The sequence below is a fragment of the Ranitomeya imitator genome, chromosome 4 (genome assembly GCF_032444005.1).
Source record: "Ranitomeya imitator isolate aRanImi1 chromosome 4, aRanImi1.pri, whole genome shotgun sequence".
In the NCBI taxonomy this organism is placed as follows: domain Eukaryota; kingdom Metazoa; phylum Chordata; class Amphibia; order Anura; family Dendrobatidae; genus Ranitomeya; species Ranitomeya imitator.
Genome location: NC_091285.1, coordinates 438,713,733 through 438,726,449, shown reverse-complemented (window position 1 = coordinate 438,726,449; position 12,717 = coordinate 438,713,733). Strand labels below are relative to the sequence as shown.

The following is a 12,717-nucleotide window of genomic DNA, read 5'->3' as shown; positions in this document are numbered from 1 at the left end:
CCAATATTTACACATCAGTGCCTTAAGAAAATCAGTTACATCTGTAATGAAAGGGTAATTACACAGAAAAGGACAAATATTCCACATCTACTGAAATGTATAATTATATGTTTTACACATAGTCCTGTGATTCACGGACATCGCCTTTATTACACGCAACTGTCGGAAATGGGGGAGAGGGCAAAAGAAAGTATCAAAAATCACATTGGAAAAATGACAGTTTGGATAAGCCAGGAATGAGTATTTATATTTAGACCCATGTATAAACATGGAGGAGCACGCAGAGCACATAGCGGGACAGAGTGTGCTCATCAGTCCTAGAAGGCAAATAAATAGGATCTGCTGGGGTAAAGCATATGTGAGCTGGGAGCGCAGCTCTGGGGGTAATTACATACATGTGGGTTCTATTGTATGTGTATATACTACGGGTACACACTGGTGCGCAGCTCGTATGTGCCGCTGATTGGGTGATTCACTGAAAAATGCTTAGAAAGGAAGAAAGATGGGATTTAGGATTAGCAGGGCAGGTTGGAAGATTTCTTATCTTCCATGTAGAAATGTAATCCCATCCGCTATAAGGGAGGCCCGAGGCCTAGATGGCGGCAGTCAGCATGTATGTGTGTACGGGGCACCGCTATGGACCCAGATGGTGCCAGTCAGCAAGTATGTGTGTATGGGACACCGCTATGAAGGAGGCCGTGGATCCAGATGGTGCCAGTCAGCGTGTATGTGTGTATAGGGCACCGCTAGGAGGAAGGTTGGTGACCCTGATGGTGCCAGTCAGCATGTATTTGTGTATGGGGTACCGCTATGGACCCATATGGTGCCAGTCAGCATGTATGTGTACAGGGTACCGCTATGGACTCAGATGGTGAGTCAGCATATATGTGTGTATGGAGTTCCGCTATGGACCCAGATGGTGCCAGTCAGCATGTATGTGTGTGTGTACAGGGAACCACTATGAACCCAGATGGTGCCAGTCAGTATATATGTGTGTTCAGGGTACCGCTATGGACCCAGATGGTGCCAGTCAGCATGTATGTGTGTATGGGGCACCGCTATGGACCCAGATGATGCCAGTCAGCAAGTATGTGTGTACAGGGCACCGCTATGGACCCAGATGATGCCAGTCAGCATGTATGTGTGTACATGGCACTGCTATGGACCCAGATGGTGCCAGTCAGCATGTGTGTGTGTATGGGGCACCGCTATGGACCCAGATGGTACCAGTCAGCATGTATGTGTGTACAGGGCACCGCTATGGACCCAGATGGTGCCAGTCAGCATGTGTGTGTGTACGGGGCACCGCTATGGACCCAGATGGTGCCTGTCAGCATGTGTGTGTGTACGGGGCACCGCTATGGACCCAGATGGTGCCTGTCAGCATGTATGTGTGTATGGGGCACCGCTATGGACCCAGATGGTGCCAGTCAGCATGTATGCGTGTATGGGGCACCGCTATGGACCCAGATGGTACCAGTCAGCATGTATGGGTGTACAGGGCACCGCTATGGACCCAGATGGTGCCAGTCAGCATGTGTGTGTGTACGGGGCACCGCTATGGACCCAGATGGTGCCAGTCAGCATGTGTGTGTGTATGGGGCAGAGCTATCTTCAGACGCCACCAATGGTAAAGTCTATGCAGAGATTCTGGATGGAAATGTGTGTGCAACAGCTTGCCAGTGGAGATGAGGAGCCTGCCCCATGGCACGCTGCTGTACAGCTGGGCACCAAGCTGCCACCACCACTCAGTAGTACTAGCAGTGCTCAGGAGCCATCAGCACCACTGCACCCAGCAGTCTGCGGGCAGCCATGCCATCGGGCACTAGCACAGGGCATTGTATGTGCAGGGTGCCATCTGCTCGGGCCCGCCACTCTCACCTGCAGTCCTTGCAGCTCCAGCCGGCTCCTGCCCGAGGATGAGATAGATGGAGACCGCCAGCAGCCCCCTGGTGATCCGGACACCCAATCCCGGGGGGGCCCAAGCCGCCATCCCTCACCGTCTCACCGAGTCCTCCTTCCCAGCATCCCTGGAGGACACTCGCTCCGCAGCCCCTTCCCTTCTCTCAGAGAAACTGCAGCCAAGAGCGACCACGGAACAAATTCAGACGAGCGATCACCGAGCACACTGCGCGCTCCCGAGCCCTGCGCGTCCGCGTACCTGCATCACTCGGGGCGGCCCCACTGCGACTCCGCCCACCCAGTGCCTAAAGGCGCGCCCCGCCCACACTGCCAGGACGCGCACTAGTACTACGGACACGCCCTTCAGTTCCGTGTGCACCGTGCAGCTTCAAAGAGCCGAAGCCGCCCGGCAGCTTCCCTGTGACGTCATCTCTCCTCTCCCGCAGTGGACATGGAGGAGAGGGCGCCCGCTGCTTCACCTGGAGGCGGGGCGCTACGTGTGTGCTGTGCTAACCATGGAGCGCTGGGGTGCAGTGACCGATAGTGCGCGGTAGGGGGAGCGCTCTGCACGGTGCCGGCCCCTGACTGCACGATCATGGCCAGTGCAGCACGGGAGGCTCCGGTACAACATGCAGGCGGTACCGAGGGGTCACTGGAGGAGCCGCCATCACAGCAGCTATAGGAACAGACGTTACCTGGGGCTCATCACAGCTGGTCGGCAGCACACCGGGCTGAGGAAATCCGCATTGGCGGCGGAGTCCCTGGTGTCTGCGCCCACCGAGCTCATACAGAACAGGAGAAAATGGACATTGTGCAGAATTTTGTTTCTCTTGTTGTAAAAATGACACCTCTGTCAGTGAAGCCTTCATATATGGGTTGGCGGGCACCATATATGAAGGCTTTGCTGAGAGAGGTGTCCACATTCACCCAAGCATACAGACATTGGCCTTCGCTAAGTGTTCACATATGGACAGGGAGGTCAGGGACCCATCAGATTAATGAGACCACCTTGACGATGGTTGATGGGCTCACACTATTTGGCCAAATCCTGTGCAAAGCATCTCAAATATTTTTCCTAATGTTCAAAAAGCCATTTTGCTATTCATATTTCGTGTATTTTATATTCAAAATGCTTTGGCACGATAGAGTGCAACCTTTTTTGTAAATTTTTTTCCTCAAGTCACCCACCGCGACCATACCACAGGAGATTACTCCCGCCCTAATAGGGACAGGAAACAGGAGGTCAAATAGCCCACCCTGCTGCCTCTCTCCAGTGTTTTTCCTGTCCCTATGGGGCATGAGGAGACGAGATGCTAGAATCCCTACCTCTTCAGAAGGCCACAATATTCTTAGCGGACGCATCTGCGGAATCTAAGTATAGCGGCACGGTCTTCAGTCTTGTCAAATTGCCCCCTATTCACATGTAAAGCGCCATGGAATAAATGGCGCTATATAAATGTATAATAATTCAGTGAGACATGCACTATCGATGAAATTGTGGGCGGTGACATATCCTCCAAGATCATGCTCTGCTCTATTCCCTTCGGAGTAGACTATATGTTTGCACCAGCACTGGATAAGTTACTGAAAAAGTATTTGATAAAAACAAAACATTGCCAGAACCCAAGATGGTCAGGTTGCGGCCCTTTCATCCCTCACAAAGTCAGCCACCTCCGTTTAGGGAAAACAGGTCACTGGAGCTATCCTAATGGAGATGTAGGCAGAAACATACTGCTCTCCCAGAATCAACATTAGGAGACACATTAACGCAAAGATAGTAGGGGGGTTTCTGATTCTTCTCCCGATGGCAGATGATCACTTCAAGTCGATGAGTTCTAGAATCTGTCAGAAGGAATAAAAATCAAATTCCCCTCCACAGAGTCCCAGAATAACTTCCCTGTTATCCCCATAGTTACAAAAAAAAGCCTTAATCTCAGGACTTTAGAAATTAATAGCTACAGGGGTAATTTCCCCAGTTCCAGAAACAGAATTCAGAAGTGAACTTTATTCCTGAGTGTTCCTTGTAAGAAAACTAAATGGAACTTACAGGATAATAATAAGCTTAAAACCCCTTAAAGTGCACACATTATAAAGGATTTAGGATGGAATAATTAAAATCTACCGTTCCCTTAATAGGGGAAGATTTTGTGATGACGTTAATCGATCTACAATCACATTCCCATTCACCCGGCCTACCAGAAATACCTGAGGTTTGCAGTTACCCAAGGATGTCAAGTACTTCACTTTCAGTCCAACGTCCTCCCATTCAAGATTTCATCAGTGCATCAAGTATTTTCGAAGATCATGACAGACGTAGTAGTGTCCATATGAAACCTCTGCATCATCCCCCTACCTCAATGGCTTTCTGGTGATAACCCCATTAGTTCGAATACTGGAAGTACACATACAAAGAACCCTTCAGATCCTGACATCTCTGGGTGGCTGGTGAACTATCAAAAATCAGACTTAGTCCCACCAGGAAGATCTTCCCAGGGTTTCTGTTGGACTCTCAAGATCAATTATCCCCATTACCGAGAAACAAACAAATTCCATAACTATCCAAAGTAACAGCCTTACGGAATCAGAAACAGTATGGGTCATGGGCTCTATGACCTTGTGTATCCAGGCAGTAGCTTGGGCTCAGGCCCAATCAAGAATCTTACAGACTCACAACCTATCTTGGAATGGATCCCTAAACAGAACAATCTGTTTACCTGGCCAAATAAAAGCTTCACTCATCTGGTAGCTCAATTAAAAAAATTTGAGCAGAGGAGCATCCTGGAAAAATAATCCTCTATTGACTATCACAACAGATGCCAGCAAAAGAGTATGGGGAGCTGCAGTCTCCCAGGCCTCGTTTCGGGGACATGGTCTCAAGACATCAGTCTTATAGAACTTGTGAGGTGGGAGGTCAGCAGTATAAATCACATAGAAGACACCAAGACTGCTGTTTATACACATCACGTGGGAGACACTGGGACTGCAGAATCTACATCATATAGGATAGACTGAGGCTGGAGCATATGCATCACACAGATACTACAACTGCTGCCTGTAACGGGAGCACAGAGCAAGCTAATTCTGCCCACAAAGAAAGTAGTAATGCTGTCACAGCCCAGGATGTAATCCTTCATTGCATCCACCGCAGCGTTCAGTATTGAACACTGTGTGATCATGTGAAATATAAGTATAAGAAGGAATTGAAGGGCAGCAAAATGAACAGGGCCACCGTCACAATCACTGTGGTTTTCGGGAATTAGTCTGGGGTGTCACGATTCCACCCCTCAATGTGTTTGGGATGCAGTTGTTGATGGCTCCGCCATTCAATCTGGTACCAGGGCGTGCTGAAACTGTCAGTACTTTGACTGCTCAGTGTCCAGTCTTGTGCAGTGGCGTGCTGAGCTGTCGGTGTTTTGATTGACAGCTCGGCCATCCAATCTGAGACTGGGAGGTGCTGGGCTGTCTCCAAGTCTCTCATTGTCTCAGATGATTTCCTGGCTACTTAGCAGGGCAGTTAGTCCCAGACCTCTGTTAGACATAGCTTCAGCTAAATTCGGTTCATTTTCTTTGTGCCTAGTGTTTTGCTTCATGATCTTTCTTGCCTGACCGTGGACCTTGTTCTGACCTTCCATTTGTTTTAACCCCTTTGTTCTGATCTGCTATTTTCCTGGTATTTTAACCTCGGATTGTTACCTGACTACAACATTGATTCTTCCATCTGTTTACGATGTACCCTCCTGGCTTTTGATCTCGGACTCCTTCACTATCCCGACTCATGTTTTGTCCGTGAGAAGTGACTCAGCATCCCATTGGGGCCGTAATCTGCAGGTTCTAGGTTCCCCACCCCTGACTTAGATGGATCCCATATTTGTTAATTGTTCCATATGCTGTTATGCAATGGATCAGATTAACTTTTTTTGTTTCTACCTAAAATCAGAACAGAGATGCAGAATGTCTAACGGCAAGTGTGAACTCAGCCTTACAAGGTCTCCAGCCTTTGTTATAGTGCAGCTTACTGTCTACATAATGGCTGCTGATGGACGAACATGTGACCAGATCTGTCCAGCAGCCTCAAATAAAAAAAAGCACTTCATGTCAGAAAGCTACAGTATATTTCAATATGAAGTGGTCAGGTCACATACTCCCTCAGTAGCCATATTGAGAACATGAGATCTGCAACTGCACATTCAGCGTCTCCCACTCCAACACTACCTCTTCATCTCGCCCTCTCTCTATTAGAGTCCCCCAAGGCTCTGTCCTAGGACCCCTACTCTATCTATACCCTTGACCTGGGACAACTCATTAAAGGTACCTTCACACATAACGATATTGTTAACGATATCGTTGCTTTTTGTGACGTAGCAACGATATCGTTAATAAAATCGTTATGTGTGACAGCGACCAACGATCAGGCCCCTGCTGGGAGATCGTTGGTCGCTGAAGAAAGTCCAGAACTTTATTTCGTCGCTGGATCTCCCGTGGACATCGCTGGATCGGCGTGTGTGACACCGATCCAGCGATGTCTTCACTGGTAACCAGGGTAAACATCGGGTAACTAAGCGCAGGGCCGCGCTTAGTAACCCGATGTTTACCCTGGTTACCATCCTAAAAGTAAAAAAAACAAACACTACATACTTACCTAACGCTGTCTGTCCTCCAGCGCTGTGTTCTGCACTCCTCCTGTACTGGCTGTGAGCGTCGGTCAGCCGGAAAGCAGAGCGGTGACGTCACCGCTCTGCTTTCCGGCCGCTGTGCTCACACAGACAGTACAGGAGGAGTGCAGAGCACAGCACTGGAGGACAGACAGCGTTAGGTAAGTATGTACTGTTTGTTTTTTTTACTTTTAGGAAGGTAACCAGGGTAAACATCGGGTTACTAAGCGCGGCCCTGCGCTTAGTTACCCGATGTTTACCCTGGTTACCGGCATAGTTGGTCGCTGGAGAGCGGTCTGTGTGACAGCTCTCCAGCGACCAAACAGCGACGCTGCAGCGATCCGGATCGTTGTCGGTATCGCTGCAGCGTCGTTTAGTGTGAAGGGGCCTTAAGTCCTATGGCTTCCAGTACCATCTGTATGCTGATGACACTCAGATCTACCTCTCGGGGCCCAGACGTCACCTCTCTGCTGTCCAAAATCCCGGAGTGTCTATCAGCCATATCCTCCTTCTCGATTCCTCAAACTCAATGTGGACCAATCTGAACTCATTATCTTTCCTCCATCTCACGTATCTTCCCTATCTGATCTGTCCATCACAATAAATGACATCACACTTTCCCCTGTAACAGAATTCCACTGCCTCGGAGTAAACTTTGACTCCGCCCTGTCCTTCAAACCGCACATCCAAGCTCTCACCACCTCCTGTCACCTCCAGCTCAAAAATATCTCCAGAATCCATCCTTGCCCCAACCCTCATGCTACCAAAATGCTTGTGCATGTTCTCATCATCTCCCACCTCAATTGCTGTAACATCCTCCTCTGTGGCCTAGCTGATAACTCTCTCGCACCTCTCTAGTCCGTCCTTAATTCAGCTGTCCGACTGGTTCATCTCTCTCTCCCCACTACTCCTCCACTTCCCCACTTTGCAAATCCCTTCATTGGCTTCCAGTTCCCCAGTGTATCCAGTTCAAACTGCTAACACTGTCCTACAAAGCCATTCATAATCTTTCTCCTCCGTACATCTCCAAACTAATCTCCCTTTATCTTCCCTCACGTGATCTCTGGTGTTCCCAATACCTTATTCACTCCTCCACACTAATTCGTTCCTCACTCAGTCTCCTCCAAGACTTCTCCCGAATATCCCTGATCCTCTGAAATTCTGTGCCCAAACACATCTGATTATCCATCACATTTGGATCCTTCAGATGGAAAATGAAAACCCATATCTTCAGGAAGGCTTACAACCTGCAATGACAATGCTGCCACCCCAACCCCACCAGAGCTACTGCAACCTCCAACCTACTGTCTCTTTCCCCATCATCCTGTAGAATGTAAGCCCGCAAGGGCAGGGTCCTCGCCCCTCTGTATCAGTCTATCAGTATGTCTACTGTAAGTGATGCTTGTATTTTGTATATAACCCCTTCTCATGTACAACACCATGGAATCAATGGTGCTATATAAATACAGTGGGTACGGAAGGTATTCCGACCCCTTTAAATGTTCACTCTTTGTTTCATTGCAGCCATTTGGTAAATTCAAAAAAGTTCATTTTTTTCCCATTAATGTACACTCTGCACCCCATCTTGACTGAAAAAAAAACAGAAATGTGGACATTTTTGTAAATTTATTAAAAAAGAAAAACTGAAATATCACATGGTCATAAGTATTCAGACCCTTTGCTCAGACCCTTATATTTAAGTCACATGCTGTCCATTTCCTTGTGATCCTCCTTGATGGTTCTTCTCCTTTGTTGGAGTCCAGCTATGTTAAAATGATAGGACTTGATTTGTAAAGGCACACCTGTCTATATAAGACCTCACAGCTCACAGTGAATGTCAGACCAAATGAGAATCATGAGGTCAAAGCAACTGGCCAAGGAGCTCTGAGACAAAATTGTGGCAAGGCACACATCTGGCCAAGGTTACAAAATAATTTCTGCAGTACTCAAGGCTCCTAAGAGCACAGTGGCCTTCATATTCCTTAAATTGAAGAAGTTTGGGACCGCCAGAAGACTTCTTAGACCTGGCTGTCCAGCCAAACTGAGCAATCGTGGGAGAAGAGCCTTGGTGAGAGCAGTAAAGAAAAACCCCAAGATCACTGTGGCTGAGCTCCAGAGATGCAGTAGGGAGATAGGAGAAAGTTCCATAAAGTCAACTATCACTGTACCCCTCCACCAGTGGGGCATTAATGGCAGAGTGGCCCAATGGGAGCCTCTCCTCAGTGCAAGACATATGAAAGCCCCCATAGAGTTTGCTAAAAAACACAAGAAGGACTCCGACTATGAGAAATAAGATTCTCTGGTCTGATGAGATGAAGATAGAACTTTTTGGTGATAATTGTAAGCAGTATGTGTGGAGAAAACCAGGCACTGCTCGTCACCTGCCCAATACAATCCCAACAGTGAAACATGGTGGTAGCAGCATCATGCTATGGGGGTGTTTTTCAGCTGCAGAGACAGGACGACTGGTTGCAATTGAAGGAAACATGAATACGGCCAAGTACAGAGATATCCTGGATGAAAACCTCTTCCAGAGTGCTCTACACCTCAGACTTGGCCGAAGGTTCACTTTCCAACAAGACAACGACCCAAAGCACACAGCCTAAATAACAAAGGAGTTGCTTCAGAACAACTCTGTGACCATTCATGACTTGACCAGCCAGCGCCTTGACCTAATCCCAATTGAGCATCTCTGGAGAGACCTGAAAATGTCTGTCCACCATTGTTCACCATCCATTCTAATGGAACTGGAGAGGATCTGCAAGGAAGAATGGCAGAGGATCCCCAAATTCCAGGTGTAAAAAACTTGTTGCATCATTCCCAAGAAGACTCATGGCTGTACTTGCTCAAAAGGGTGCTTCTACTCAATACTGAGCAAAGGGTCTGAATACTTATGACTATGATATTTCAGTTTTTCCTTTTTAATAAATTTGCAAACATTTCTACATTTTGTTTGTTTTTTTTTTCAGGCAAAATGGGGTGCAGAGTGCACATTAATGAGAAAAAATGATTTTTTTTTAACCCCTTTACACCCAAGGGTGTTTTGCACGTTAATGACCAGGCCAATTTTTACAATTCTGACCACTGTCCCTTTATGAGGTTATAACTCTGGAACGCTTCAACGGATCCTGGTGATTCTGACACTGTTTTCTCGTGATATATTGTACTTCATGATAGTGGTAAAATTTCTTTGATATTACCTGCGTTTATTTGTGAAAAAAAAAACGGAAATTTGGCGAAAATTTAGAAAATTTCGCAATTTTCCAACTTTGAATTTTTATGCAATTAAATCACAGAGATATGTCACACAAAATACTTAATAAGTAACATTTCCCACATGTATACTTTACATCAGGAAAGAGAAGGAGATCCAGCTCAACGATGTAGTGAAAAATCCATAGTTTATTTCACTTCAAAATATAGTGAAAGGACAAAACATCAGCATACAAAAAAGTAAAAACCAAGGTCAACGCGTTTCCGGTGACTAAGCACCCTTAATCATGATGATTGTTCATGATTAAGGGTGCTTAGTCACCGGAAACGCGTTGACCTTGGTTTTTACTTTTTTGTATGCTGATGTTTTGTCCTTTCACTATATTTTGAAGTGAAATAAACTATGGATTTTTCACTACATCGTTGAGCTGGATCTCCTTCTCTTTCCTGTTTGTCTACGCCCTGACACAGCGGTTCCGTGCTCCGAGTCCTTGGGAATGTCGGTATGGTGAGCTGGACTTTGTTTTATACTTTACATCAGCACAATTTTGGAACCAAAATTTTTTTCTTGTTAGGGAATTATAAGGGTTAAAAGTTGACCAACAATTTATCATTTTTACAACACCATTTTTTTTAGGGACCACATCTCATTTGAAGTCATTTTGAGGGGTCTATATGATAGAAAATAACCAAGCGTGACACCATTCTAAAAACTGCACCCCTCAAGGTGCTCAAGACCAGATTGAAGAAGTTTATTAACCCTTCAGGTGTTTCACAGAAGATTTTGGAATGTTTAAATAAAAATGAACATTTAACTTTTTTCACAAAAAATTTACTTCAGCTCCAATTTGTTTTATTTTACCAAGGGTAACAAGAGAAAAATGTACCCCAAAAGTTGTTGTACAATTAGTCCAGAGTACGCCGATACCCCATATGTGGGGTAAACCACTGTTTGGGCGCATGGCAGAGCTCGGAAGCAAAGGAGCGCCATTTGACTTTTCAATGCAAAATTGACTGGAATTGAGATGGGATGCCATGTTGCGTTTGGAGAGCCCCTGATGTGCCTAAACATTGAAACCCCCCACAAGTGACACCATTTTGGAAAGTAGACCCCCTAAGGAACTTATCTAGATGTGTGGTGAGCACTTTGACCCATTAAGTGATTCACAGAAGTTTACAATGCAGAGCCGTAAAAATAAAAAATCATATTTTTTCACAAAAATGATCTTTTCACCCCCAATTTTTTATTTTCCCAAGGGTAAGAGAAGAAATTGGACCCCAAAAGTTGTTGTACAATTTGTCCTGAGTACGCTGATACCCCATATGTGGGGGTAAACCACTGTTTGGGCGCATGGCAGAGCTCGGAAGGGAAGGAGCGCCATTTGACTTTTTAATGCAAAATTGACTGGAATTGAGACGGGACGCCATGTTGCGTTTAGAGAGCCACTGATGTGCCTAAACATTGAAACCACCCACAAGTGACACCGTTTTGGAAAGTAGACCCCCTAAGGAACTCATCTAGATGTGTTGTGAGAGCTTTGAACCCCCAAGTGTTTCATTACAGTTTATAACGCAGAGCCGTGAAAATAAAAATTATTTTTTTTCCCACAAAAATTATTTTTTAGCCCCCAGTTTGTATTTTCCCAAGGGTAACAGGAGAAATTGGACCCAAAAGTTGTTGTTCAATTTGTCCTGAGTACACTGATACCCCATATGTGGGGGGAACCACCGTTTGGGCGCATGGGAGAGCTCAGAAGGGAAGGAGTGCCATTTGGAATACAGACTTAGATGGAATGGCCTACAGGCGTCACATTGCGTTTGCAGAGCCCATAATGTTCCTAAACAGTAGAAACCCCCCACAAGTGACCCCATATTGGAAACTAGACCCCCCAAGGAACTTATCTAGATGTGTTGTGAGAAGATTGAACCCCCAAGTGTTTCACTACAGTTTATAACGTAGAGCCGTGAAAATAAAAAATCCTTTTTTTTCCACAAAAATTATTTTTTAGCCCCCAGTTTTGTATTTTTCCAAGGGTAACAGTTGAAATTGGACCCCAAACGTTGTTGTCCAATTTTTCCTGAGTACGCTGATACCCCATATATTGGGATAAACCCCTGTTTGGGCGCACGGGAGAGCTCGGAAGGGAAGGAGCACTGTTTTACTTTTTCAACGCAGAATTGGCTGGAATTGAGGTCGGACGCCATGTCGCGTTTGGAGAGCCTCTGATGTGCCTAAACAGTGGAAACCCCCCAATTATAACTGAAACCCTAATCCAAACACACTCCTAACCCTAATCCCAACGGTAACCCTAACCACACCCCTAACCCACCCCTAACCCTAATCCCAACCCTATTCCCAACTGTAAACGTAATCCAAACCCTAACTTTAGCCCCAACCCTAACTTTAGCCCCAACCCTGACTGTAGCCTTAACCCTAGCCCCAACCCTAACCCTAGCCCTAACCCTAATGAGAAAATGGAAATAAATACATTTTTTTTAATTTTTCCATAACTAAGGGGGTGATGAAGGGGGGTTTGATTTACTTTTATAGCTGTTTTTTTAGCAGATTTTTATGATTGGCAGCCGTCACACACTGAAAGATGCTTTTTATTGCAAAAAATATTTTTTGCGTTACCACATTTTGAGAGCTATAATTTTCCATATTTGGGTCCACAGAGTCATGTGAGGTCTTGTTTTTTGCGAGACGAGTTGACGTTTTTATTGGTAACATTTTCGGGCAAGTGACATTTTTTGATCGCTTTTTATTCCGATTTTTGTGAGGCAGAATGACCAAAAACCAGCTATTCATGAATTTCTTTTGGGGGAGGCGTTTATACCGTTCCGCGTTTGGTAAAATAGATAAAGTAGTTTTATTCTTCGGGTCAGTATGATTACAGCGATACCTCATTTATATAATTTTTTTATGTTTTGGTGCTTTTATATGATAAAA

General features: G+C 45.8%; 1 protein-coding gene across 5 annotated transcripts in view; it reads right to left on the bottom strand.

Annotated features, from left to right (window-relative positions):
* Positions 1-2,410, bottom strand: part of NEO1 (neogenin 1) — a 191,636-nt gene extending 189,226 nt beyond the window's left edge. For 2 of the 5 annotated variants that reach the window (XM_069765629.1, XM_069765632.1), the window contains exon 1: positions 1,882-2,410. In XM_069765629.1, the coding sequence (XP_069621730.1) occupies positions 1,882-1,993 (112 nt within the window). In that variant the 5' untranslated portion in view covers positions 1,994-2,410. The remainder of the gene's footprint in view (positions 1-1,881) is intronic. The other 3 variants (XM_069765631.1, XM_069765633.1, XM_069765628.1) reach the window with 2 other exon arrangements.
* Between the last annotated feature and the right edge of the window lie 10,307 nt (positions 2,411-12,717).